Source organism: Panthera pardus, unplaced genomic scaffold (genome assembly GCF_024362965.1).
Source record: "Panthera pardus isolate Hobbes unplaced genomic scaffold, ASM2436296v1 HiC_scaffold_20, whole genome shotgun sequence".
Lineage (NCBI taxonomy): Eukaryota > Metazoa > Chordata > Mammalia > Carnivora > Felidae > Panthera > Panthera pardus.
Genome location: NW_026526766.1, coordinates 81659617 through 81686838, shown reverse-complemented (window position 1 = coordinate 81686838; position 27222 = coordinate 81659617). Strand labels below are relative to the sequence as shown.

Sequence of the window (27222 nt, the reverse complement as noted above, 5' to 3'; positions counted from 1 at the left end):
TTGGCAGCTATTCTGTGCCTGAATCTCAGAACTCAAAAGGAGTGATCAGCAATCAAAACACAGAACTCCGGTATTTGGCGAACAAGATTCTTATTTCCCACCACGGCTCCAGCAAGCCACACCAGGAATGTGAACATGGCTGCCTGCCACAGGGTTGAGGGGTAGGAAACAGGGAGGTGCTATTACACTAAAGTCTGACATTGACTGAAATTAACCTCAATTTACCAACCAAACTTTCCCTTGGAAGATGCAAGAATTCAAGTGGACTCCAGAGTTCCAAAATAGTTATTTCGGACAGTTTCTGCCAGTGCAATTGTTGTCTAGGTAGAGAAATGGATTTCCTGTGCTTCCTACTCCATCTGAGGAACAAAAAGAAAAGAAAAAAAAAACAAAAACAGAAATGTGAACAGTGAATAGAGCCTAAGGGATCTGTGGGACGCTATCAAGAGAAACAACATACCACTGTGGGAGTCCCAAGGGAAGAGAGAAAGGGTAGAAAGAATAATCAAACTGTAGAAAGCCCAAGAAAAGAGAGACTCTTGAAAGCAGCAAGAGAGAAGTGGTTCATTACACATAAGGGATCCTCAATAAGATTATCAACCAATTTCTCATCTTTAACCTTGGAGGCCAGAAAGCAGTTGGGTTAATGATATTCAACATGCTGAAAGAAAACAACTGTTGATAAAGAATTCTCTATCTGGCAAAACTGTCCTTCAAAAATGAAAAAGTGGGGTGCCTGGGTGGCTCAGTCAGTTCAGTGTCCAACTCTTGGTTTCAGCTCGGGTGGTGATCTCAGTTTTGTGAATTCGAGCCCTGCGTCTGGCTCTGTGCTGGTCGCGTGGAGCCTGCTTGGGATGCTTGCTCTCTCTCTCTCTCTCTCTCTCTGCCCTTCCCCCACTCACGCGGTCTCTGTCTCTCTCAAAAATAAACTTCAAAAAAAAAAAGAAAAAGAAATTAAAATAATCTCTGATTTTAAAAAAGCTAAAGGAGTTTACCAGTAAACCTGCCCATCAAGAAGCATTAACAGCAATCCTTTAGGTTGAAATGAGGTAATACTTCAGGTTGAAATGAAAGGATGATCAAGAGTAATTTGAAGCTATATGAAAAAATAAAGATCTCTAGTAAAGATAAGTGCGTGGGGGATTATAAAACTAAGTATTGTTGTAATTACAATTTGTAACTCCACCTTTTCATTTTCTATAGGATTTAAAAAACAATGTATTAAAATATTAACCTATGTTATTGGGCACACAGTATATAAAGATATTATCTGTAACATCAATAATAGAAAGAGAGGGCAGAGTTATATCGGAGAGGTTTTGTGTGCTATTGAAGTTGGTATCAATTCAATTAGATTGTTATAACTGCTGTTAAATGTAATTCCTATGACAACCACAAAGAAAACATCTATAGTATATACACAAAAGGAAAGAGATGAATTAAAACTTTTAACTGCAAAAACTCAAATAAATACAGGAAAAAGGCAGTAATAAAAGAAGGGCACAAAGGCCTATAGAAAACAAATAGCCAAATGGCAGAAATAAATCCATCCTTAGCAGTAATTACTGTAAATGTAAATGATGTAGGGCACCTCGGTGGTGGCTCAGTTGGTTAAGCATCTGACTCTTGCTTTCAACTCAGGTCATAATCTCATAGTTAGTGAGACAGAGCCTTGTGTTGGGCTCCGTGCTGTAAGTTCAGAGCCTGCTTGGGATTCTCCCTTTCCCTCTCTCATGCTCTCTCTTCTCTTTCAAAATGAATAAATAAGTAAACTTAAAAAAATGTAAATGGTATAAACTCCTCAAAGAGTTGAACAGAATGGATTTTAAAAACAGATACAACCACCTGTAGCCTAGAAAAGACTCACTTTAGTTCCAAAGATATAAACAGGTTAAAAGTGAAAGAATTATTAAAAAGATATTCCAGGGGTGCCTGGCTGACTTAGTCAGTAGAACATGTGACTTTTGATCATGAGTTTGAGTCTCACATTGGGCCTAGAGCTTACTTAAAAAAAAAAAAAAAAAATTTCCATGCAAATAGTAACCAAAAGAGAGCTGGGGTGGTTATACTAACATCATACAAACCAGACTGTAAATCCAAAAAAAGGTTACAAGAGACAAAGAAGGATTTTATTTATTTATTTATTTATTTATTTATTTAATCATTTAGAGTGCATGTGCCTGAGCTCAAGTGGGGGAGGGGCACAGAGTGGAGACAGGATCCCAAGTGGGCTGTGTACTGACAGCAGCAAACAAGCAATGTAAGTCTTGAACTCATGAACCACGAGATCATGACCTGAGCCAAAGGGAACACTCAACCAATGAAGGCAGTCAGGTGCCCCAGAGCATTATTTATTAATATAAGTTTCAATAAAGCAAGATTATCTAAAAATTATAAACATTAACATACCTAGTAAGAGATCCTCAAAATATATGAGGCAAAAATGACCAGAATTAAAAGGGAGAATAAACAATTCTACAATAATAGTTGGAAACTTTGGGGCGCTTCGGTGGCTCAGTCAATTAAGCATCCAACTTCAGCTCAGGTCACGATCTTGCAGTTTGTGGGCTGGAGCCCCGCATCAGGCTCTGGAGCCTGCTTCAGAATCTGTGTCTCCCTCTCTCGCTGCCCCTGCCCTGCTCATGCTTTGTTTCTCTCTCTCTCTCTCTCTCTCTCTCTCTCAAAAATAAATAAACATAAAAAAAAATTTAGGGGCACCTGGGTGGCTCAGTCGGTTAAGCGTCCAACTTCAGCTCGGGTCATGATCTCACAGCTGGTGGGTTCCAGCCCAGCATTGGGCTCTGTGCTGACAGCTCAGAGCCTGGAGCCTGCTTCAGATTCTGTGTCTCCTCTCTCTCTCTTCCCCTCCCCCCACCCCACCACGCTCTGTCTCTCCCTCTCTCTCTCTCTCTCTCAAAAATAATAAACATTAAAGAAAAAATTTTTTAATTAAAAAAAATAGTTGGAAACTTCAATACCCTACTTTCAATAATGAATAGGACAACCAGATAGAAGATAAGTTAGGAAACAGAGCACCTGAACATCATGATAAACCAACTAAACCTAACAGATATATATAGAACACTCCACCCAACAACAGCAGAATACACATTCTTTTAATGTAGCATGGGACATTCTCCTGGACAGTCCATATAATTAGGCCACAAAACAAATCTCAATAGATTTTAACAGACAGGTACCACACAAAGTATCTTCTCCAACCATTATGGGATGAAGTTAGAAATCAATAACAGAAGGAAAACTGGAAAATTCACAAATGTGTAAATTAAACAACATGCTCTTAAACAACCAATGGATCAAAGAAGAAATCAAACGGGAAATTAGAATATACGTTAGAAATGAATGAAAATGATGACACATTTCAAAACAGGATGCAATGAAAGCAGTAATCAGAGGGAAATTTATAGTTGAAAACGGTTACATTAAAAAAGATCTCAAAATAATACCCTAAGTTTATACTTTACAAAATGAGAAAAACTAGAAACTATTTTTTTAACGTTTATTTATATATTTTGAGAGAAAGGGCAAGAGAGTGTGCGTGTGAACAGAAGGGCAGACAGAAAGGGAGAAAGAGAATCCCAAGCAGGCTCCACTCTCAGTGTGAAACCCAACACCGGGGTCAATCTCATGACCCCACGATCACGACCTGAGCCCATACCAAGAGATGGTTGCTCAACCGACTGAGCCACCCAGGCACTCCAAGAAAAACTAGATACTAAACCCAAAACTAGCAAAAGGAAGGAAATAAAACAGATCAGAGTGGAGATAGAGACTAGAAAAAGAAAAATCAATGAAACCAAAAGTTGTTTCTTTGAAAAGAAAAAAATCAACAAATCTTTAGCTAGACTGACAAAAAAGAACATGCAAATAACTAAAATCAGAAATGAAAGTGAGGATATTACTTATGACATTTCAGAAATAAAAAGGATTATAAAAGAATGCTATGAACAATTGTATGCCAAAAAACCTAGAAAATAGGCAAATTCCTTGAAACACATAAATTATCTAAACTGATTCAAGAAGAAATAGAAAACTCAACACAATTATAACAGATTGAATGAGTAATCAAAAACCTCGGAACAAAGAACAGTCCTGTACCATATGACTTCACCAGTGAAATGTACCAAACATTTAATGAGTAACACCAATCCTCCTCAAATTCTTACCAAAAAAATTAAAGCAGAAATATTTCCTAACTCATTCTATGAGACCTTCATTAACCTGATACCAAAGCCAGATAAATGCATCATAAGTAAGTTAGAGACTGATATCTCCCATGAATATAGATGCTAAAATCCTCAATAACATATAAGACAATCAAATCCAACAACATATTAAAAGGATTACTCACCATGTCCAAGTGGGATTTATTCCAGGAATGCAGAGTGGTTTGACATAAAATCAATCAATGTAATATATCACATTAATAAAACAAAGGGAAAAAAACACATGATCATCTTAGTGGATGAAGAAAAGACATTTGACAGAATACAATGCTTTTCATAGTAAGATCTCTCAGAAAAGTAGAGAAAATTTCTCTACATGATAAAGGTATTTGTGGAAAAAACCCACATTTAACTTCATACTCAATAATTTAACTACCCCTGTAAGATCAGGAGCAAGTCAAAGATGCCTCCTTTTGCTGCAGCTATTCAACATTGTACAAATTCCAGCCAGAACTATTATAACTATTCTCTTTCTTTCTCAAGAAAGAGAAATAAAAGGCAAATAGAGAGAAAGAGGTAAAACTATCTCTATTGAAAGACAACATGATTATAGAGAGAGGAAATCTAGAAGAACCCACAAGAAAGCTACCAAAGCAAAAACAAATTCAGCAATCTTGCTGGGTATAACAATAACACACAAAAACAGTTGTTTCAGGGTGTTTGGGTGGCTCAGTCGGTTAAGTGTCCTACTCTTGTTTTCCCGTCAGGTCATGATCTCACAGTTTGTGACATGGAGCCCGATGCTGGGCTCTGTACTGATAGCTCAGAGCCTGCTTGGGAATCTCTCTCTCTCTCAAAATAAATAAACTAAAAAAAATCAGTTATTACTACCTACCAGCTATGAACAATATGAAAATGAAGTTAAGAAGGCAATTCCATTTACAATATTATCAAGAAGAATTAAGTACCCTTTAAACTTGAAAACATTGCTGTGAAATTAATGAATACCTAAGTACCTCGAAAGACATTCTGTATTCATAGGTATGAAGACGTTAAAATGGCAATGTCACCCAAAGTGATCTACAGATCCAATACAATCAAAATTACAACATCCGTTTTCTCAGAAATGTAAAAGGTCATCCTTAAATTTACATGGAGTTTCAACGGGTCAAAACAATCATGAAAAAGCATAAAGTTTGGGGACTCACACTTTCTCGTTTCAAAAGTGGCAGGACAGAGACCAGAAATAAACCCTCACATACATAGTCAACGGTGCCAAGACCATTGAAATGGTAAAGGAAAGTCTTTTCAAGAACTGGTGCTGGAAAAATGTTATCCACATACAAAAGAATGAAGTTGGGTACAGCTGTGGTGACTGTTACATAACATTGTGAATGTACTCAATGCCACCAAACTTTACACTTACAAAATTATAAACTGCTTAAAATTATAAATACTATGTTTTAGGACAACTGGCTGGCTCAGTCAGTCAAGCGTCTGACTCCAGATTTTGGCTCAGGTCACGAACTCACCGTTTGTGAGTTCAAGCTCCACATCGGGCCTGCTTGGGAATCTCTCTCTCTCTCTCTCTCTCTCTCTGTCTCTGTCTCTCTCTGTCTCTGTCTCTCTCCCCCTCCCTCCCAAAAATAAATAAGTAAACATTTAAAAATAAATAAGTATATGTTTTATCACAATAATCTCCCCCACCCTCCTCGTACCAAAAAAAAAAAAAAAAAAAAAGAGCCTAGTGAGCAATTGGATTGGAAAGGAAAAAGAACAGAACTCTAGAACGATACTAAAGTTTTCTGGTCTGCAAGGCTGCGTGGATGATGCCGTTTACCAACATAAGGACTACAGGCACTAAGAAGCAGGTCAGCATACGAACTTGAGATAATTAAAAGACACATTAAGATTGGGACAACCACTTGGAGATGTCTTCTGGGCAAGTTGGCCCTGGGGCTTAAGAGATCAGTCTAGACCTCGATGTAGGCAACGGAAGGCTAGAGAATGAAAGAAACCTCTGGGCATCACCAACATCCAAAAGCAAGGGGAGTACACAACCTTTTACTTTCACGGCCCCAGCGCGGCGAGTCCACATCCCTAGTCGGGAGGGCCTTACCAAGGCTTAAGTGCGGAGGCGCCCTTCAAGCCTCTGTGGGCAGCAGGTGGAGGAGCCGCTGCAAAGGGGCGAAGCACCCAGGGGTTGAGACCCGGACGCGAAAACGCAGCCAGCCACCGTGTCGTGGGTGAGACCCTCGTAGCAGAACTCTTCCGGTCCTCCGCACCCGGTCCTCCGCACCCGGTCCTCCGCACCCGGTCCTCCGCACCCGGTCCTCCGCACCCGGTCCTCCGCGCGCTAAGTCCCTCTCCCGGGCCAGTGGCCCTCCGAGCCTTCCGATTGGTGGAGAGGACCATGGGACCTGGAAGTTGTTTTGTCCGGCGAGGGCTGCCCTTCCGGTTCCGTTGGGTCCCCCTTTGGCTCGGGTTCCCTGCCCCTCCCCCTTCCCGGAGCCCCGAGGGGCCGGAGCTCCTGGCGGTGCCGGATCCTGACGGTGGCCTTCTCCCGGGTCTGTAAGTGCGGAGGCGGCTGGAGCGCCGGGCAGGGGTACGGGGTCTCTCAAGAGGGAGCCCCCTTGGGGCCCTAGATTGGCTGGGACCTGCTCTGGGATGGGGTCGGGGAGCTGGCCTAGGCCCGGGGAAACTTAAGGAACCCTTGACCCGGCCCATGCTGTGCCCCGCCCCTTTCCCTTCCCCGCGCCTGGAGTGGGGAGCCTAACTATGCCCTAGGGACCTCTTCCTGGGACCCCAGCCCAGGGCCCAGCAGTTGGCTTGGACGCCTGACTCTGGCATCTTGTAAGAAGTGCCAGAGCTGAGGCGCTGGCAAGGCCGCAGTGCCAGCCCGCTAGACTCACTATGCGTGCTGACCTAGGTTACACTTTTGCCGGGGTTTCCCCCAAATCGGCCACTGGCCACAGCACCTTTTCTATTACTGACTCTATGCCAGGCACGGGGGCTTCGTAAGATACCCTTCCAGTTTTCCAGGGTCAAGTTTGGGAGCCAGATATAAACAAATAATTACTCTTGCGATATATATATCAGTCGTATACGTGTGAACTGCTTAAGGGGCAGTTGCTAGGAAAGCTGAAGAATGAAATTGACGTCTAAATGGGGAGGATAAAGTGGAGAAGAGCTTTTCAGGCAGAAGGAACAGTTTGCAAGGCTGTGAAGGAATGACTGAGGGTAAATTGTGTGTGAAGAGGAGGAAATAGGGGGCTCTTGTGCATAGGATGAGATAAGAGGCTGGGCAAGTAGGCTGAGGTCCAGATAGTGAAAGGTTTAACCCTAAAAGAGATGGGTAGTTTTTAAGGAGGTTTAAGCAGGAGACTTATACAGTCAGATTTGCTCTGTAGAAAGCCACGTTGTTCTAGAAGTCAGTCTATAGAAAAGGAACGTATAAGCTGATTATGGATTCTTCAGCTAATGTCTGGGTATTCTTATTGGAAATTCTTTTGAAGCAGTAATGGGATAAGCCTAGTGAAAGCTAATGAAGTCCTGAAATGGAGTTATGACAGTATAACTGGAAAGAAGGGAAGTATCCTGGAGTGAATGATGTGAAGACTCCGTAATAAATTGGATGTTGAGGGGTAAAGAGGTAGCAAAGCTGATTCCTAGGTTTTAGGCCTTTGGTATTTGGAGAATGTTGATGCCGTTATCAGCAACAAAACCATAATCAGTGTAGAGTGCAAATTTATTTTTTGGATATATTGAATTAAAGGTATAATAGAATAGCCACATAAAACTCTCCAGTAAAAAGTTGGAAATGAAAATCCGCAGCTCAACCCCAGTGTTGTAGCTAGAGGTAAAAGTTTGAGTTATTGGTATCAAAGTAGAAGCTGTGGTAATATTTGGCATCAGGAAGTAAGTAGTGAGAAAGATGGGAATATTTGGGGAGAATGGGTGCATTTATGAAGCAAAAGAGGAATTGGTGGGACAGCAAAAACAGAGGTAGGGGATAATGTATAAAAGTGCAGGGTCCAAGAAGACCAAGAATCAAGAGAAGAAAATTTTGAGGAAGGTGCACGGGACAATGCATGCAGAGCATTTGGGGAATGAGAAAAAAAAAAAAAAAGATTGCATTTCTTTAGTTAGAGATCATTAGTGGGGCGCCTGACTGGCTCTGTCCATAGAGCATTTGGCTCTTGATCTTGGGGTCAAGAGTTCGAGCCCCAGGTTGGGCATAGAGATTACTTAAAAAAAGAGAGAGATCGTTAGAGACCTTTTAAAAAACAATTTTAGTAGAGTGATGAGGTGGTGATATATGAAATAATGAGGACCTCAACTGGTTTGGTGTTAAATGAGAATGAGAAAAGACCACATGTGAAGGATTTCACAAAGAAAGTTGACAGGCTTTGTTTATTCACCTAACAAATGCTTATCAAGCACATTCCAGACACTGTTCTAAGCTCTTTAAAACATTAACCTAATTTTTAATTTACCATAACAACCCTATGAAGTAATATTACTATTTGACAGTTGGAAAAACTGAAGCACAGAAGTGGTTAATTAACTTGCCCAGGATCACACAACTAGTAAAGTGGTTGAACAGGGTTTTGATCCTAGGAAATATGGCTTCAGAAACCATAGTTTAATCCACTGCACTAAGCAGTGACTGAATATGGGCTGACAGGAATGGGAAAAATTTAGGCAAAGATAGATTCATTGATAAAAAAATTGAGAGGCTTGGAAGGAGATCCGAATTGAGCAGGTAAGTAATGGGCTTATGTTTGTATTATATATTTGATTTTTATTTCTCTTTTTCTGTCTTAGATCCTATTCAAGTCAGTGCCATTTTAGGTCAGTGTCTTTCACAATTAGGTCAACTTATGCCATACTTTCATTGATCACTTACTATGTATAATTGGGTCTCCTCTTCAGCTTCGCACCCATGTCTAGCGAGGTAATGGATCTTCCCCATTATGTCATGTAGGATTCTCTGGCTAAACGTTTTAAGACCAGACCCATTTTCATCCCCTCTAATATTCCCTAGCTTATTGAGTGGCAATCTGCCAAATTAATCCAGTCATTCAAGTCTAATGTCTTGGAGTCATCTTAAACTATCCTTTCTTGAACCCCACCTTGGTCAGCAGTCCATCAGTTCTTTGAAATATCTCTCAAATCTGTTTCCTCTCTGTATCCATATGATTGTTGTCAGTGTTCAGGCCCTCATTATTTCTATCTCGATCTATTAGAGTAATAGCATACCACCTCCTTCATGTCCACTGTTATGTTATTTTTGATTTGCTGGGTTTTAGACAGTGCAGGAGTTTAGGCATCATACATTTCATATGATAGAATAGTGGCCTAGGGCAGGTACTTTTGAGTAGCTTGAGGTAAAGTTAAGTTTGGTTAAGGGTGGTCATGAGGATGGGGATTTTGAGATTTTTTTTTTTAGAGAATGTAGGGGCGCCTGGGTGGCTCAGTGAGTTAAGCGTGTGACTCTTGATTTCGGCTCAGGTTATGATCTCACAAATCGTGAGTTCAAGCCCTGCGTCTGGCTCCACGCTGACAGTGCAGAGCCTGTTTGGGATTCTCTTTCTCTTTCTCTCTCTCTGCCCCTCTCCTGCTAGCACACATATGCACCCTCTATCGTTCTCAAAATAAATAAAGTTAAAATTTTTTTTTTCCAAGGAAGATGTATTTCTGTGTATATTACTTAAAATTAAAAGTAAAAACAAAATAAAAGATTGAGAATTTGGGAGAATGTAGTGCCATAAAAGTTACCCATAAGAAGAAAAAGATTGAGGCTTACAGAGATAAAGGCTGTAATATAATGTAACCTTTTTGAAAATGAAATATGGTGTTAATGAGAGACAAAGAAAAATTTCCACGTAGTTATGAGTGCTAAGTTGAAAGATAAGGGTACTTTCATGAGGTAGATGAGAAAAGAGACTGACCTACAGGTTGGGAGTTTATTATATGGAATAGAAAAGTTTTCCTTGTAAGTCGTTATTAGAGGCATTTGAAATAAACTTGGTTGGAGTGCTTGGGTGGCTCAGTCAGTTGAACCTCTGACTTCGACTCGGGTCATGAGTTTGAGCCCTTCATCAGGCTTGCTGCTGTCAGCGCAGAGACCCTTTCAGATATTCTGTCCACTTCTCTTTCTGCCCCTTCCCCGCTCATGCTCGCTCTCTCTCTCAGTCAAAAAGAAATAAATATTTTTTTAAAAATGAAATAAGAAACTTGGATATTTTCTCATTGCCTGTAGCACAGCAGTAAACATTGTCCAACTTAGAATATCCATTGATCCTTTTTGGTTACTCCTGTTTGAACAGGAATTTTCAGATCAGTTGGCATATTTGTTATGGAGATAATTATGAAAGAATTGTATAAATATAACAAAGAGAAAGTGATCTCTTTTTTTTTTTTTTTTTCAACGTTTTTTATTTATTTTTGGGACAGAGAGAGACAGAGCATGAACGGGGGAGGGGCAGAGAGAGAGGGAGACACAGAATCGGAAACAGGCTCCAGGCTCCGAGCCATCAGCCCAGAGCCCGACGCGGGGCTCGAACTCACGGACCGTGAGATCGTGACCTGGCTGAAGTCGGACGCTTAACCGACTGCGCCACCCAGGCGCCCCGAGAAAGTGATCTCTTAAAAAAATGTTTATTTTGAGACAGCATGCGTGTGCACGCAAGCGGGGGAAGGGGCAGAGAGGGAGAGAGAGACTGAGAATCCCAAGCAGGTCCCACACTGTCAGTGCATGGCCTGATGTGGGCCTTGAACCCATGAACTGTAGGATCATGACCTGAAATGAAATCAAGAGTTGGATGCTTAACCAACTGAGCCATGCAGGCGCCCCAGAAAAAGTGATCTTAAGTGAGAATACTCCTGTTACATTGATGTGTGAGAAATAGGTCATTCAGAGCTTGCTAATAGAAACTGGGCAGTATGCAGATATAATTGCAATCACCTAGGCAATGGATGATAAGGGCCTGAACTGTGGCAATGCTGGAATAAAGAGAGAGAATTTGGAAGTCATTTTGTGAAAAGAATCAACAATGTGGTGACCAAGTCCCTCTTCTACCTGATAAGTTCTTTACTTTTAGTTACTAGAAGCTCTACTATAATCTAGAATTATGTGAGTGATTTTTATGAAATTTAGGAAAAACTACTATGCTTAGAAGTTAACTACAGTCCCTTTTATTTGCAAATGACATTCAGACTTAGTATACAAATATAAATACACAAAAGATGGGAAAATAACATAACATAGGTGACAAACAAAGATAAAAAACAAGGCTGAGGGAATAAAATGCAATCAAGAATACGACTCGTACCCAAATGGTTTCCTATTAAAGTTCTCTAGAGTTGACACAAATTTGGCTTTACATTGTACTCTTTTGTTTTTTAACATAAACCTTTTATTGAAGCATAACTGAATACACAAAAGTATGAAAATCATAACTGCACAGCTAGAATGGATATGAGGAGGGAAGTCTGAGCAGTTACACAGTTAACATTATTCATAAAACTTCAGCTAGTCTTGTTTCATACGTGGATTTTGGCATCACGTAGCTTGGGCCCAATTTCCAGCTCTAACACTTAATACTTTCCACCTCTCATAAGTTGAACAAGTTTCTTATATCCTCCAAGACTTCATATGCAAAATGGAGATGATAATAATACCTACCTCTTAGAGATTTTGAGGGTTAGGTGGGTCAATTTAGGTAAAGCACTTAGCACTATACCTGGGACATAGCAAGGATTCAATAAAGATTAGCTACTATTTCTCATGTTGTTAAGCCAGTTTATAAGAAACACAGTTATTCCTTTCTATTTTGACATTTTTCAAAAGTAAAAAAAATATATATGTATATACACATATGTATATACACATACAGATATATACACATACACATATATACGTATGTGTATATACGTATGTGTATATATATTTAAAATTTAGTTTTACACTGTCAAAACCATTTTGGAAACAAACCCAAGAAAAAAGTTTCCCCAGGACACTCAAAAGCGGAAAAGATGATAATGAAGAGCATCGCTACCATAGTACAATAATGATTTCATAGGGAACATTAAAAAGTTAATTATTGTGCTGGTCTTGTTGAATGAGCTGTATAAAAAGTAACAGTTGTGAGACACCTGGGTGGCTCAGTCCAGTGGCGGGCATGGGACTTCGGCTCAGGTCATGATCTTGTGGTTTGTGAGTTCGATCCCCACATCGGGCTCTGTGCTGGCAGCTCATAGCCTGGAGCCTGCTTCAGATTCTGTGTCTCCCTCTCTCTCTGCCCCTCCCCTATTCTCTCTCTCTCTCTCTCTCTCTCAAAAATAAATAAGCATTTAAGAAAATTTTTTTAATAAAAATATTAAAAAAACAAGTAACAGTTGGTCCTTGCCCTCAAATAACTAAAATTGTATTGAAAAGAGAAACTAGTAACAGCAATTGATTAAGGGATAAACTACGTGGCCCAGAAATAAGAGTGTATCAAAGACAGCCAATAGAGTGCACTGACACATGTTAGGGAAAACTTAAAGTAAACAGGACAATTTTCCTCACATTCTGAGACTAGAGCAGAGCAATCAAAGCCAGCACTTTCTTTGGGTAACTGTTGGGCTGCTCTCGCTGTTAAGTTTCTTGAGGCTGATTGATAGGAAGTACTCCAGCTCCTCATCTTTGGAGCTTCAAGGAACAGTTATTTCTGAGGATAGTTGTCTCAAACACTGTGTGTATTGTCATCCTATAGATGGAAGCAATTCATGATCATTTTTGGGTATGTGTAGAAAAATACTGACCTGAGGGTGACTAAGGACAAGCTAAACTCTAAGAAAGAATGCCCCTTTTGTTTGGCCACTTGAAACAACAGTCATTTTTATAACTTCTGGTTATAAATTGGGGCATTCACTGTTTCCAGAATGACTGAATTAGGATACTGTGATTGCTAAAACTAACCAGTGATAATACAGTTTTGCTGCTTTCTTTTTTGATATGTTTCTTGTATCTCCTAGATTTTTTCCTTTTTGATATTCACCATCTTTTCTCTGATGCTGCATTTGCTTCTCTGCCTCCTTCCTCTTTCATTTTTATTGTAATTATTCATACCTGTACATTCAGAATGCCATACAAAGGAAAAGTTTTCATTTATGTCTGTATATGTTTGTTAATACACCTGTGCCATACCAGTTCCCCCTCCTATATTTCACCTCTTTCAGTGATAGTTTCATTCAGTTGAACTCTTAAGTTTGAAACCTTTATACATCCCTTTTTTTTTTTTCATTCTCTGGATCTAGTCATTTACCAAGTTCCTCAAAATATCTGTTACTATTTTTCTTTACCCCTTATTCCCACTTTCATTCCTTTCTAGGCTTTCGTGGCCTCAGAGCCGTAATGCTTTCACAGACTCTGAGCTGATCTTCCTAACAGCAATTCTTCCTTCTTTCTGCTGTCAGATCCTGTAGGTTCGACAAATACCAACTGAGCACCTACTATATGTTTAGTACAATATTTAGGTGATGGGAATACACACCAGTTTGAAGAGAAGAGGTTCTGGCCAGTAATGTGGCTGCAATAAGTAGAATTTAAAGCAAAAGGAAAAAGTGTTTTGCCCTAGAAGATGCAGGTTCCCAGCATCAGCCTCATTGAGTGGGGTGGAGATGTTTCCCTCTAATGCCATGAAGCTTGCAGTTGGAGGGGAAGGAACGGGTACTGTATTTAATAAAGTATTTTGAGTGTTAACGTTGGAAGTGCTATGCGATAGGTCCAGTAAAGACAACTGTTTTAGTGTAAGAGGTTAGGTATGGGCCTCAAGAAATAAAATAAAGGAGTCATAGTGTGCCTGGCTGGCTGTCTCAATTGGTAGAGTGTCTGACTCTCGCTCTCAGGGTCATGAGTTTGAGCCCCATGTTGGGTGTAGAGATTACAAGGAAGGAAAGAAGGGAAGAAGGAAGGAAGGAAGAAGAGTCCGAATTAGAGTAGTGCTCTAGACTAAAGAGAGAACTGCAACTGTGCTAAGAGCTGGAGTCAATAGAGTGCTGTCATGCACTATGAGTTTGTATGCAGTATGAATAAGATCTGGACTCTGCTTCAGGAGCTGATGTTCTATGAGCCGTGCTTAGTCACTGTTGTAGAAGATAAGATTGTAAAGATAGGGCTTCAGGATCCAGATGTGGCCAAGCACAGCTGGTTGTCTCATGTGATTCTCCACTACAGAGTTGATGAATGCACAAAATTCAAGGTAAATTTATTGATGCACTGAGATTATTTCTCAAGAGCAGAGCTGATATACCTGATGTCACAGAAGACTGCTGCATAAACAGGCTGCCAGTTTACTTTTTTTTATAATGACTGCGGGACTGGAATTATCCTGTTGGCATCGCTAATTCATTCTTCCCTGTAGAGAGACACATGGGAAGCCAAATTACCAGAAAATCATTTAGGGAGTATGGAATCAAAACATAGGGACTTTCTCCAAGGGAATTGCTACGTAAAGGGACAGAAAGGCAGAGAGTTTGGCAAAGACACCTTCTCCATGGTTGAGTGCATTACACCAATGTTGACCTTAATTATTATGAGGTTTTACTTCATCAGTTTATACTCAAAGGTTAGTCTTCATCCAGGAGACAATGGGAAGTCACAGAAGGATTTTAGGCGGGGGTTAGATATAATCAGAGCCAACATTTTTCAAAGCTGACATGTGGTATAGAAGCTGGATTAGAAGGTACAGAAGCTGGAGCCCAAGGAACATTTATGATCCTATTCTAATAGTCCAGTTGATGAGTAATGATAGATAAAGAGGGATAAAGAAGAAGGAACAAAATCTCTAAGCTATTCATTTGATCGACTTTATTCCTACTCAGATTCCCACCAAGTGGCTCATCTGGTTTCTCTATATCAAATATTTTATTTACTTTCTATATCAAGAAATGTTTGAGAGTTATATTTGTCCAAAATGCACAGGATAAAGACCTGTGCCTTTGATACTGTGTAAACATTGTCCCTTTAAGTTTGTGACTTTCAGTTTATTGCAGAAATGCCTGTATGAATAAATTCACATCAGTTTAAATAGAAGAGGATTTACCAAGGAATGGGGCAAGCAATGTCACTGCAGTTCTTTAAAATAGAAAGCAAAGAGGGGCACCTGGGTGGTTCAGTTGGTTAAGCATCTGACTCTTGATTTTGGCTCAGGTCATAATCTCATGGTTTGTGAATTCAAGCCTCACGTTGGACTCTGTGCTGGCAACACAGAGCCTGCTTGGGATTCTCTCTCTTCCTCTTTGTCTGCTCCTCCCCTACTTGTGCTCTCACCATCTCTCTCTCAAAATAAATAAATAGAACTTAAAAAAAAAGACATTATTTTAAAAAATAGAAAGCAAAGGAAAACATTTTGTCTTTGAAGAAGCAGGATTTCACAGTATCATGCAAAAGAAAATAGTTACTTTGTTATTACTTGCTGGGATGTTTTCAGTTTGTTTTTGAAACCTGATAAAATTCTGATTTGAGAAGCAAGAAAATGCTCTTGGAGTAACTCAAACACTGTTCTTGTATTAAGTATCTTAAAAAGTTGAATGGATGCCAAGCTATGTACACTAATACAAGTCCACTCCTTAGTTGGTAAGGACTAATTTTTAACAGCCTTTGAAAGCTGTTACAATAGCTTCCTCTTTCAAGGAAAATATCATTTGGATACATACAAAGAGATATGACAACACAAATTTGGTTTTGGAAGGAAAAATCCAGGTTTCTTAATTGTTTGAATTTTCTTAAATTCATCCTTTTTACATTTCTGTTCTTTAGGTCTGCCAAAATGTCTGAAAGATCAGATCTCCTTCACTTCAAGTTTGAAAATTATGGAGATTCAATGTTACAAAAAATGAACAAATTAAGAGAAGAGAATAAATTTTGTGATGTTACAGTTCTCATAGATGATATTGAGGTACAGGGGCATAAAATTGTGTTTGCTGCAGGTTCCCCCTTCTTAAGAGACCAGTTTTTACTGAATGATTCCAGAGAGGTGAAAATCTCCATATTGCAGAGTTCCGAAGTGGGGAGACAATTGCTCTTATCCTGTTATAGTGGTGTGCTGGAATTCCCTGAAATGGAACTGGTCAATTACTTGACTGCTGCAAGTTTTCTTCAGATGAGCCACATTGTAGAACGGTGCACACAGGCCTTGTGGAAGTTTATAAAGCCAAAACAACCAATGGATAGTAAAGAGGGATGTGAACCACAGAGTGCTTCTCCCCAGTCAAAAGAACAGCAGGGAGATGCCAGAGGCTCCCCAAAACAGGATTCACCTTGTATTCATCCATCTGAAGACAGTATGGATATGGAGGACAGTGATATTCAGATTGTTAAGGTAGAATCTATTGGGGATGTATCTGAGGTTAGAAGTAAAAAAGATCAGAACCAGTTTATTTCTTCTGAACCCACTGCTTTACATTCATCAGAGCCCCAGCATTCCCTGATAAATTCAACTGTGGAAAACAGAGTAAGTGAAATAGAACAAAACCATCTCCACAATTATGCCCTCTCTTACGCAGGCAGTGATAATATCATCATGGCCTCAAAAGATGTCTTTGGGCCTAATATTCGAGGTGTAGACAAAGGCCTACAGTGGCATCACCAGTGCCCAAAGTGTACCAGGGTGTTTCGTCACCTGGAGAACTACGCCAACCATTTAAAAATGCACAAACTCTTTATGTGTCTACTCTGCGGCAAGACTTTTACTCAGAAAGGCAACCTTCATCGACACATGCGTGTGCATGCCGGCATTAAACCTTTCCAGTGTAAGATCTGTGGGAAAACCTTTTCTCAGAAGTGTTCCTTACAGGATCATCTTAACCTTCACAGTGGAGATAAGCCCCATAAGTGTAACTATTGTGACATGGTTTTTGCACATAAGCCAGTTTTGAGGAAACATCTTAAACAGCTGCATGGCAAAAACAGTTTTGATAATGCCAATGAAAGAAATGTGCAAGACCTCACAGTGGATTTTGATTCTTTTGCATGTACAACAGTCTCAGACTCTAAAGGGTGTCAGCCACAGCCTGATGCAACACAGGTCCTGGATGCAGGTAAACTGGCCCAAGCTGTCTTGAACTTAAGAAACGATAGTACTTGTGTGAATTGAGTAGGGGCTTTATGCTCACAACTTAGAACTGACTGAAAACATGGCAATAGTCTTGAATCTTTTTAGGAGTGATTTTGCTAGTTTGACTTCTCCAAAGCCTCTGTGCAGGTTGTAGGGGTGAGTCAAAGCACTAACAGACCAGGCAACTTACCACTTGGAGTGGTCTTGCCTTCTTCCTTTTGCCCTCTCCCATTTCGTGTTTTGAATTATTTATCCTGTGATGTCTGTTTTACTTTTCCAAGGAGTATTCCGTTTGTCTACCTAACATTGACCTTTGTTTTAGACCGACACTATTTTAGGCTTTTCACTGGGCACATCCTGAGGGTACCAGTGAGTTAATAACATCACCTATGGTCCACTAATAGATGCTGTGCTAAGAGAAGTGAATAGTATTTTTCTTTGGCAGAAAACAGGCTGAGACATAAGAGGATATTGCTCTTGGCCTGAATATGTGATAAAACTTCTGGCTGCCTATTGTTAATTGCCTATTGATAATGAATCTGCCTCCTACCATTTGTACTTGTCTTGGAGCTGGCTATGAAGTATTTTGGGTTGTTCTGTACTCTTTTCAACAGTATTATAGCCCAACTTCATGTCACTGTGTTGTTCACATAGACCAGAGTACAATGTTTTCGGCAACACCTACAGACAAATAGTTAGCATGAGAAGCATAATTAACAAAGGATAGAAGTACAATTTACAATAGCACTTACATGGGAGGTCTTCCCGAAAAGAAGCCAAATGCTTATAATTAATGTGTATCGTACTTGTTGATGCTTTTCAAATCAGGATTGCCCCAGGCACACTGCAAATGTGCTAAAGTATAATGGTCTCTCTCAAAAGAGGCTATTTGGGAGTCAGTCTCTGGATTGTTTTAGAGGTTAGCCTTCCGAAAGGTGAGTTTGGCCTTCAGAGTTTTGTCTGTTGTACTGTAATAATCTCTGTATCCTCATTTCTTCATGTACACTAGTTTCTAAGATGGATGAAAAAAGTGGATCACAGAAGGAGCAATTGGGTTTTTTGCATTCAGATAGTCCTAAAAAGGTACATAGTCCCACCTTGCCATGTTTGATAGATCACTAATGCAGAATTGATCTTCCAATATGGAAAGACACAATTGTTTTTCCGAAAGCACATGTTATAGTTCAGAAAGAAAATTTTGAGTCTTAGTAGTTTTTGACTCATGAATTAGATTTAGGTAATAGGAGTCTTAGGGTCCCTTAGAGAATCTTTAAGCGATCATATACTCCACCTCTTTTATTTAAGCTGGGGTATCCAAAGCCCAAAGAGGTGGCCTGGCCAAGGTTGGCCAAAGTAGAGAAGTGACTAAAAATATGAGCTAATCTCTCCTTATTTCTCCCTATCTCTTAGCTTAAAAAGATTTAGTACATGATCAAAGGTATTATTATCAGCAAAAAGCTCCTAGTTTGTGCTTCACTTTTTGGAATCCCTGTTGGCTTTTTGAGACAGCCCACGTTTTACAAACAAAACATCACAGGAAGGATGTATTTTTGTTAATTATTTTTTTTGGTTAGAATGAATATTACATTCTTCTGCTCAAGCAAGTGATTGATTTGCTAGGTGGTGGTCAGGGAGAAAAAAGACAAGTAAGAATAATGTGAGAAGGAAACAAATGTGAATCTGATTTTGTCTGGAAGCAGTGTTTAGTTTCCATTGGGCTTTTGTTTTTACTTTTGAGCTATGAGAATGCATGTACAGATAAACCAAAACTTGAGTTTAACTTGAATAGTCACAGGGAATTCTGCGAGCTGTTATAATTTGATGCATTTACATGTGAATCTGATTTGAGGTATAATTTCTACCTTTTGTTAAAATCCTTAAAATGAGAATAAAATTGAGTGATAAGACTAATAGGTATCTTATGCCCAAAGTCACTCATTTTATGGTTTAATGATGCTACCTAGCATTCTGATTTTTATATGATCCAGCCAAAGAGTACCAGTTCTATGCAACAGTGAGACATTAATGTTAACCAGTGTTTCTCTGAACATCATTTCATCATAGGGAAATAGGAAGTTGGAGTGCTTCCTTCACTTACATTCATGTCCTGTTTTTGTTACTGGTTTGAAGACTAAAAGACATGAGTTCAATATGATTGGTCTCTTTGGTTGGAGACTATTTCTGGGTTCATTGAGTCATTTGAGAAACATTTATTGGGTACCTTTGTTGCCAGGCACTATGCTAGATACTGAGGATATTGAAGGTAAGATTGCTAAGGTCCCTGCCCTCACAGAGCTTATGGTCTCATGTGGTCTCATATGGTCTCATGTGGTCTTAGAGAAGGTGATTTTATACTGGGAATAATAAAGAAAATGCCTTGCTTTCTTTGATCACTTAAAATCAGCATCTTGATGGGGTTTTTTAATCAGTAAAACTGGTTCTCACCTTTTGCAACTGCAAACCACTGAAGTGATTTACAGTCTCCTCCATTTCTTGGCTGGAGAGGTGTTTTGTTTCTGTGAGACATTTTCTTAATTTTGGTGGGACTTGACTTTTCTCCTTCTTTATACATGTTTCTTAGATTGTATTTCAAAGTGGTCAAGTTACTGATATCAAATACATTTTATAAGGGAAGATGACTTTCAAAAGTAGTCATATTCTTATAGAGAAGAAAGGTTTTCTAAAACCTTAGTCATTCTGCATTTGTATTTTATGGATCCCCAAGATAACTAAAAAGGACTGTCTTTACCATAACTTGGTTTTTAAAAAATTACCGTGTCACCATTATTTATTTATTTAATTTTAAAGACAAACTCCAAACTGAAGTGGCTCTGAAGTAAATCAGATGTGGTTTTGTTTTAGTTTCTTTATTAGAAGATCTATAAATGGTGACCAGAGTCACCACTTCTAAAAGATTGTCCTAAACAAACAAACCAGAATATTTTATTTCAGCTGGTGAATAGCTGTTCTAAGTCTGTTGTATGTTAGACATACTATGAACTACCTCTTCACTTATTATGGGGAAGTTTCCTTAATAAAAGTGTGACAATTGAATCTGTGGTGTCAGTGGTTTCTTTTTTCTCTCCCTCCTGCCTTCCTTTTCAATTGCCTGAATTTGAAAAAGAAATGCTTTCTTCACTCCTATTGTTTATTAATCAAGCACGCTGAGCTTGGCCTAGGAAGCAAATCTGGTTAACCAGAAATTGTTAGTTGGGTCGGTTACTTCCAGGAGAACCTGTTGACTGAAGGGTAGAGCTGCTGCTTTTCAGAATTGGTTCAGACATAACTTCATTTGGCAAATACCTGATGCCTACTCAGTGCCAGATTTCGAGAATGCGGAGATCATAAATCACTGTCCTAAATACCTCCGATCAGATTGGTCACAGATTTCATTACAGGTATGATAATTGCAATAATGAAGGCAGCCAAAGGGTTTACAGGCTCCCAACGGGGAGCCAAGTAATTCAAGGGCAGTTCAGGATGGCTTCAGGGATGACGTGATTTATGAACAAGATTTTGAAGGATGATAGGGAGGAGGATGGATAGGGCACGTGGGAGGAAGCAGCCCCAAGAGTTAAGATACAAGGCCTGGGTTCGACGAGAACTGGTGGGTGGGGAACGGGGACACCCGAAGGATTGGTAAAGTGAGACCCCGAGGTGGGAGTCAGATCCTGATGGTCATTAGCTAGGCAATCTCGAATGTTGATCCCCATGGCAGTCTCCTCTCCTCTCCTCTGCCACCTTTGAAATTGTAGAAGGCCGAGTGAGGAAAAGCCGGCCCGGCCCGTAACAGCCCAGGAGGGCCTCCCAGCGGTTCCGGCGCAGGGAATTCCGAATAGGTGCGCTGTACCCCAGTTCACAACCCGTCTGCGATTCGGACGTTGGGGAGAACTCACGAAGGGGAACGGCTCGCTTGCCGAAACTGGGGCAGGAGAGATGGGATTTGCCGGAATTCGGGTGCCTCTCTGTCATTCCAGGAGCGGGGGGAGTGAGGAAGGGAGACAGTCTCAGGATGTCCTTCCGGGACGCCAGCCCACCCCAGTGAGGAACGGAGCTAGTTGACACCGGATGTGTTTCCTCCCAGGCTAAGTCCACCTTCCGGCCTAGGCCGCCGCTGCTGCGGAAAGCTGCTTTCTGGCTCTCTGAGTCGGTGAGTTAGCGCGATCGGGACGGGCCGGTGGGGAAGCCTGAAGAGGGCGAGGTGGAGGAGGAAGGCCCCTAAGCGCGGGCGGGGAGGTTGCACTGGTGCTACAACCCTTTGGGCGACAGGGCGTACGGTCTTGGCGGGCTTAGCTCGGGAAGAACCCGTGTGTGGCGAGCTGCAGGATCTTCCAGGCCAGCTGGGGTCCGGGTCGGTTCAACAGATGTTCCCTGAGCAGCGCCTGTTCTGTGCCGGCCCCTGCGTTCGCTGCGGGAACTGAGATGAACCAGGCACCTTTTCGTGGTGCTTTTCGGAGGAACTGACTGTTGGGGAGACCGAAGGAGGAGTCAACAGCGGTCTTAAGTGATTTGGGGGCTTAAAGGAGCCACATCACTAGCTGAAAAGAGGACCTGGAAGCGCAAACATAACATGTGCAAAAGTGTATTCGGGTCTTCTTGTCTGGGCAGTGGTGAAAATCTCAATATGGAAGGAGCTCAGATGAAAAATCGAGAAAAGATAACGCCTTAAAGATGGTTAGGACCAAATCGTGAATGATCTTTTATCTGCTAAAAAGAGTAGGCTGTTCTGGAGGTAGAGGAGAACAATGGAGAATTTAAGGTAGAAGAGAGTAAAAAAAAAAAAAAATTTAAAAGATGTTAGTTCTGGTGGCACTGAGGAGGCTGGGAATATGGGAGAGTGTGGTATCAAGGAGACCTGTTGAAAGACCTTGCAGTGGTCCCCCGGGGAACAGAATGAGGACCTGCAGTACTGACGGGGAATAGGAAGCTTGGAGATTACATTAAGGTTTCTAATGTGGGAGACTATGTTAAGTCCTCTCACTCGTAGGTATTAACAGTGTCCTGGACCACAATATAGATAAAATTTAGCCAAGAAGAAAAACAGAAACTGTTAAGTACAACTCCGTATAATAAGTACTGCAATAAAAATATGAAAAGTGTGTTAAGAGATCATAGAGAAATGCGTTCCAATTTTCTGGGTTGTGAGACCGTGGCATAGGGTTTCGCTCTTCGTACTCAGATTAGAATTTGAGTCTTCTTTTACCCAATTCAGGTTTGGGATTTGTGTTTGTTTTTACCATCACAGTGTAGGAAAGCATTTCCTATCTTTACATCAATGTTTGTGTTTTATTTTGCTTAGATTGTGACCATGGCTGCTGAATCCGATGTCCTGCATTTCCAGTTTGAACAGCAAGGAGATGTAGTCTTGCAGAAAATGAATCTCTTGAGACAGCAGAATTTATTTTGTGATGTGTCAATTTATATTAATGACACCGAGTTCCAGGGGCACAAGGTGATTTTAGCTGCTTGCTCCACTTTCATGAGAGATCAGTTTTTACTTACGCAGTCAAAACATGTCAGAATCACCATCTTGCAGAGTGCAGAAGTTGGCAGAAAACTGTTGCTGTCTTGCTATACAGGAGCACTTGAAGTTAAAAGGAAAGAGCTTTTGAAATATTTGACTGCTGCTAGTTACCTGCAGATGGTTCACATTGTGGAAAAGTGCACAGAAGCTTTGTCAAAGTATCTGGAAATTGATCTTTCTATGAAAAATAACAATCAGCATACTGACCTGTGTCAGTCCTCTGATCCAGATGTTAAAAATGAAGAAGAAAATTCAGATAAAGACTGTGAGATAATTGAAATTTCAGAAGACAGTCCCATAAACGTAGATTTTCATGTAAAAGAAGAAGAAAGCAATGTTTTACAGTCTACAGCAGAGTTGACATCAGAGAGGAAGGAAATGAAGTCACCAGAGCTGTCTTCAGTAGATATTGGTTTTAAAGATAATGAAATTTGTATCCTCCATGTGGAATCTATCAGTACTGCCGGTGTAGAAAATGAGCAGTTTTCACAGCCTTGTACCTCTTCAAAAGCAACCATGTATTTCTCTGAAACACAGCATTCACTGATCAATTCTACAGTTGAGAGCAGAGTGGCAGAAGTTCCTGGGAATCAAGATCAGAGCTTATTCTGTGAGAATACTGAAGGAAGTCATGGTACAGTGAATGAGATTCAGAACCTGGAGGATGCTTATTCACTGAGGCACCAGTGCCCCAGGTGTCCCCGAGGATTTCTTCACGTTGAAAACTATCTGCGCCACCTTAAGATGCATAAACTGTTCTTGTGCTTACAGTGCGGGAAAACATTTACACAGAAGAAAAATCTCAACCGGCACATTCGAGGGCACATGGGCATACGGCCCTTTCAGTGCACTGTGTGCTTGAAGACCTTTACTGCCAAAAGCACACTTCAGGACCACTTGAACATACACAGTGGAGATCGCCCATACAAATGCCACTGTTGTGACATGGATTTCAAACACAAATCTGCTCTCAAAAAGCACTTAACCTCTGTCCATGGCAGAAGTAGTAGTGAAAAACTACCCAGGCATGATCTCAAAAGGCAAAATCTACTATAATTAGAACCACACCTTGCTATGTAAGCCTTGTATCGTTCTGTTAGGCAAGTTTTTCTATAGAAATGCAGCAGTATAGTTATACTGCATTCCCCTCCTCCCCCATCTTTGGGTCTTAATTTTGGTCTGCCTACACGTGTTATTCTTCCTGAACTTCTACGAACAGTTCCAAAGTGTGGGAGACATGATAAAGCTAATGGGATGCTGTCTTATCTCATGTATTATATGTAAGTCCCAGTGGTATAACTAGAGAAATAATGTTCCTGTCTTAAATATTCTTGATTCCAGTGACAGAGGATCCAGCAGTATTTCTAGGTTCTGATTTTGAGTCTCTAGATAAATGATATAAATGTAAAATCCCAACCATATAATAATTTTTAGGAATTAGGATAACAGGAAGAGAAAATAACTTAAAAAAAACCGCTATGATCCATTATTAGTTCTTTGTAGAACTAGTGAAATATATATATATATGTATATATATATATATATACACATATACATATATGTGTGTGTGTATCTATATATATATTTACAAACTACTGTTGGATTCTTAACTAAGTACCAAGGTACTTGTTTTAAACTGTAAGGGAACACACTTCAAATTCACTTGGGAGTAGCGGAATTTCCTTGTACGTGGGCTAATCTTAAAATGATGTTTCCATGACTTGTTAGTACACATAATTTAGAAGTGATTAATTGGGCCCAGGTTTCTCAATTTTATTTAACAGAGTTGTATTTAGTAATTTTATGACCAGTGAAATTATACCATTGGCATGAAACTCTGAAAAGTTTCTTTTAGAAATTCCAATTTTGGGGCACCTGGGTGGCTTAGTCAGTTAAACATCTGACTTCAACCCAGGCCATGATCTCATAGTTTGTGAGTTCAAGCCCCACTTTGGGCTCTGTGCTGACAGCTTGGGGCCTGGCCCCTGCTTCAGATTCTGTGTCTCCCTCTCTGTTCCTCCCCCAGCTGTGCTCGGTCTCTCTCTAAAAAATAAACATTAAAGAAAAAAATCCCAACTTACCAAAGATATTCATTCTATTCTTCTTTCTTTCCTTTTTAAAATTTATTTTATTTTCTAGTTAACATGTAGTAAAACTGACCTTTGTTTTTGGTCTACATGTCCATGAATTTTAATTCATGTAAATTTGTGCAACCACCACTGCAATCAGGTTACAGAACATTCCATCATCCCTAAAAACTCCCTTATGATGCCCCTTTGTAGTCAACTCCTCCACCTGTCTCTAAATCCTGGCAATAGTTCTCCATTGTGTAATTTTGCTTTTTGTGGATTGTCAGAATGGAATCTTCTGGTGTTCCCTTGTGAGATGATTTTTTCACCAAACAGAATGACTTTGAGAGTCATCCACTTTGTGTGTATTTTAATAATTTATTCCGTTTTTACTTTATTTTTTTTTTGAAAACTTATTTTTCATGTTTATTTATTTTGAGAGAGAGAACACGAGCAGGGGAGGGGCAGAGAGAGAGAGAGAGAGAGAGAGGGTCCCAAGAAGGCTCCTCACTGTCAGTGCAGAGCCTGACACGGGGCTCAATCCCACAAACTGCGAGATCATGACCTGAGCCGAAATCAAGAGCCGGGCAGTCAACCAACTGAGCCACCCAGGCGCCCTTCCCTTTTTCACTTTAAGTTGGCCATATATATTATGTTGTTGTCACTAGATGAATAGTTTAAATATGGCTAGCTATTAGTGTTCTCTTAATTATTAATAACTTCATTTATATTAATGCATTTTTCATTTACCACAAGTTGACAAAAATCCTAACCATCCCTAGAGTTTCTGTATTTCCAGAAATGAGCCAAAAGGAAAACCATGACTGTATGATTATTTTAGTGAAAGTAATATTTTTTATTGTGTTATGAGCCATTGCTCTCTACTCTCCCTGTGTACAAATAACGAGAGACTTTTAATTACCATAACAAAGATTAAAATCTATTGCAGGGAAAATCATACTCTCTAAAATGCAGGAACTACTTTTAGTAAAGAAGCCTGACTGGATACATCTTACTTTCAAAATGTTCTATTCCTCCTGTACTCACCTCAACTTTATGTAGAATTTCTGCTATCTCTAGGTTCTGTTGAAGCCCTTCCACATTTGAAAATGTAATATACTTTGTACCATTTATAAGAATTTTGTGATTGATCACATGTTGTTACAAATGTTAAATATCCTTTTTTGTGATATTTTTTGGGAAAAATATATTCTCCATAGAATTTAACTCTGGGAGAGACTTTAAAGAGTCCAGCTCTCATCTTTGATAAGAAAACCAACTTCATATCCCTTCCCCCATGTCCTTCTTAGTGACATTGGACAGGTGACTTCTCTATCAGTTTTTCTTAAACTTATATATAAAACAATAAATTTGAACTTGGTAATTTCTAAAATCATTTCCAGGTCTAAAGTTCTCATGATTTTATATTTAAATCTTCCTGAGTTCCTAAGAACAGAGAAGAGGGTAAAGCAAGAGAGGAGAGTTTTGTGTCTTTATGAATGTTGCTATTTGAGTACTACTTTGGAGACAGAATTTTTTTAAACTAAGTAGTGTTTTTCTTCCACTGGAGAACATGATAGTACAACATTTAATTTTCTTTCCCATTTGATCTATAATTGACCATTTGTAGTTATGAAAACATTTTTCTTTCAGAAATAGTTTGTGATTGAAGTACTTTTCTTATGTTGCTTCCTAGGATGAAATTTTGTGGGGGAGGGATGGAGATGGGAGGGAAGGGTAAAAGAATAGTAATAAACTGTTTTTTTAGGAATTGGTATCTACTATCTTTGCTGTTTGAAAAAAAATTATGGATGAACTATGTTTAAGTTTTATGTGTGCCTTGTAAGATTCTTGTGACATTTTTGGTAAGCACTTTGAGATATTTGCTTGGGGGGAAGGGTTGTTTTGTGAAAGTGATGGTTGTTATTTATTTTTATTTATTCCTGTCCAGTAGCACACAGTGATCTCAGAACATTCCTAGAGAGTGTCTGTTTGCATGATGTATATAAACAATTCCAGGAAAATAGAATCTTTTGAAAAATGCAGGTATGGCAAAGTAAAGTGTTGAATTTATTCATTTAAAACATTCACTTTTAGTTGTTTGTGTTTCTGATATGATGGGGAAAGATGCAACATGTTTGAGTTCAGCCTCTTCATTTACTGCATTAATGTATAAAGGATCTTGGAAAGGTAGGTTGTTACTTTGGTATAAGAGAAAATCCTTGCTGTTTTTCCTTGGATGTAACTATTCTATATGTTTACATAAGAAAAAATAAACTGGAGATAGGAATGGAGAACTTTGTGTTTTGTCTACATCTGTGAATTTTATGGAATGA

At 39.7% G+C, this 27222-nt stretch overlaps 3 protein-coding genes across 9 annotated transcripts in view; 2 read left to right on the top strand and 1 right to left on the bottom strand.

Annotated features, from left to right (window-relative positions):
* Positions 1 to 6518, bottom strand: part of RABGAP1 (RAB GTPase activating protein 1) — a 177957-nt gene extending 171439 nt beyond the window's left edge. Inside the window, exon 1 of one of the 2 annotated variants that reach the window (XR_008424338.1) lies at positions 6307 to 6518. The gene's annotated coding sequence lies outside the window, so the exon portion shown is untranslated. The remainder of the gene's footprint in view (positions 1 to 6306) is intronic. The other variant, XM_053908265.1, reaches the window with a different exon arrangement.
* A 131-nt stretch (positions 6519 to 6649) lies between these two features.
* On the top strand, positions 6650 to 27183 carry ZBTB6 (zinc finger and BTB domain containing 6). 4 transcript variants are annotated; one of them, XM_019421214.2, is made up of 3 exons: positions 6650 to 6758; positions 21271 to 21443; positions 22593 to 27183. In XM_019421214.2, exon 3 carries the CDS (start codon positions 22602 to 22604, stop codon positions 23871 to 23873), a length of 1272 nt encoding a protein of 423 aa, XP_019276759.1. In that variant the 5' UTR covers positions 6650 to 6758; positions 21271 to 21443; positions 22593 to 22601; the 3' UTR covers positions 23874 to 27183. The 4 variants fall into 4 exon arrangements, with proteins under 4 accessions (XP_019276759.1, XP_019276761.1, XP_019276760.1 ...); XM_019421215.2 differs by having other exon boundaries at positions 6737 to 6754; XM_019421216.2 differs by lacking the exon at positions 21271 to 21443 and having other exon boundaries at positions 6667 to 6758.
* Positions 6655 to 20347, top strand: ZBTB26 (zinc finger and BTB domain containing 26). Of its 3 annotated transcripts, none has more exons than XM_019421211.2 (2): positions 6655 to 6754; positions 15997 to 20347. In XM_019421211.2, exon 2 carries the CDS (start codon positions 16007 to 16009, stop codon positions 17330 to 17332), a length of 1326 nt encoding a protein of 441 aa, XP_019276756.1. In that variant the 5' UTR covers positions 6655 to 6754; positions 15997 to 16006; the 3' UTR covers positions 17333 to 20347. The 3 variants fall into 3 exon arrangements, with proteins under 3 accessions (XP_019276756.1, XP_019276755.1, XP_019276757.1); XM_019421210.2 differs by having other exon boundaries at positions 6663 to 6758; XM_019421212.2 differs by having other exon boundaries at positions 6708 to 6792.
* Positions 27184 to 27222: the final 39 nt, after the last annotated feature.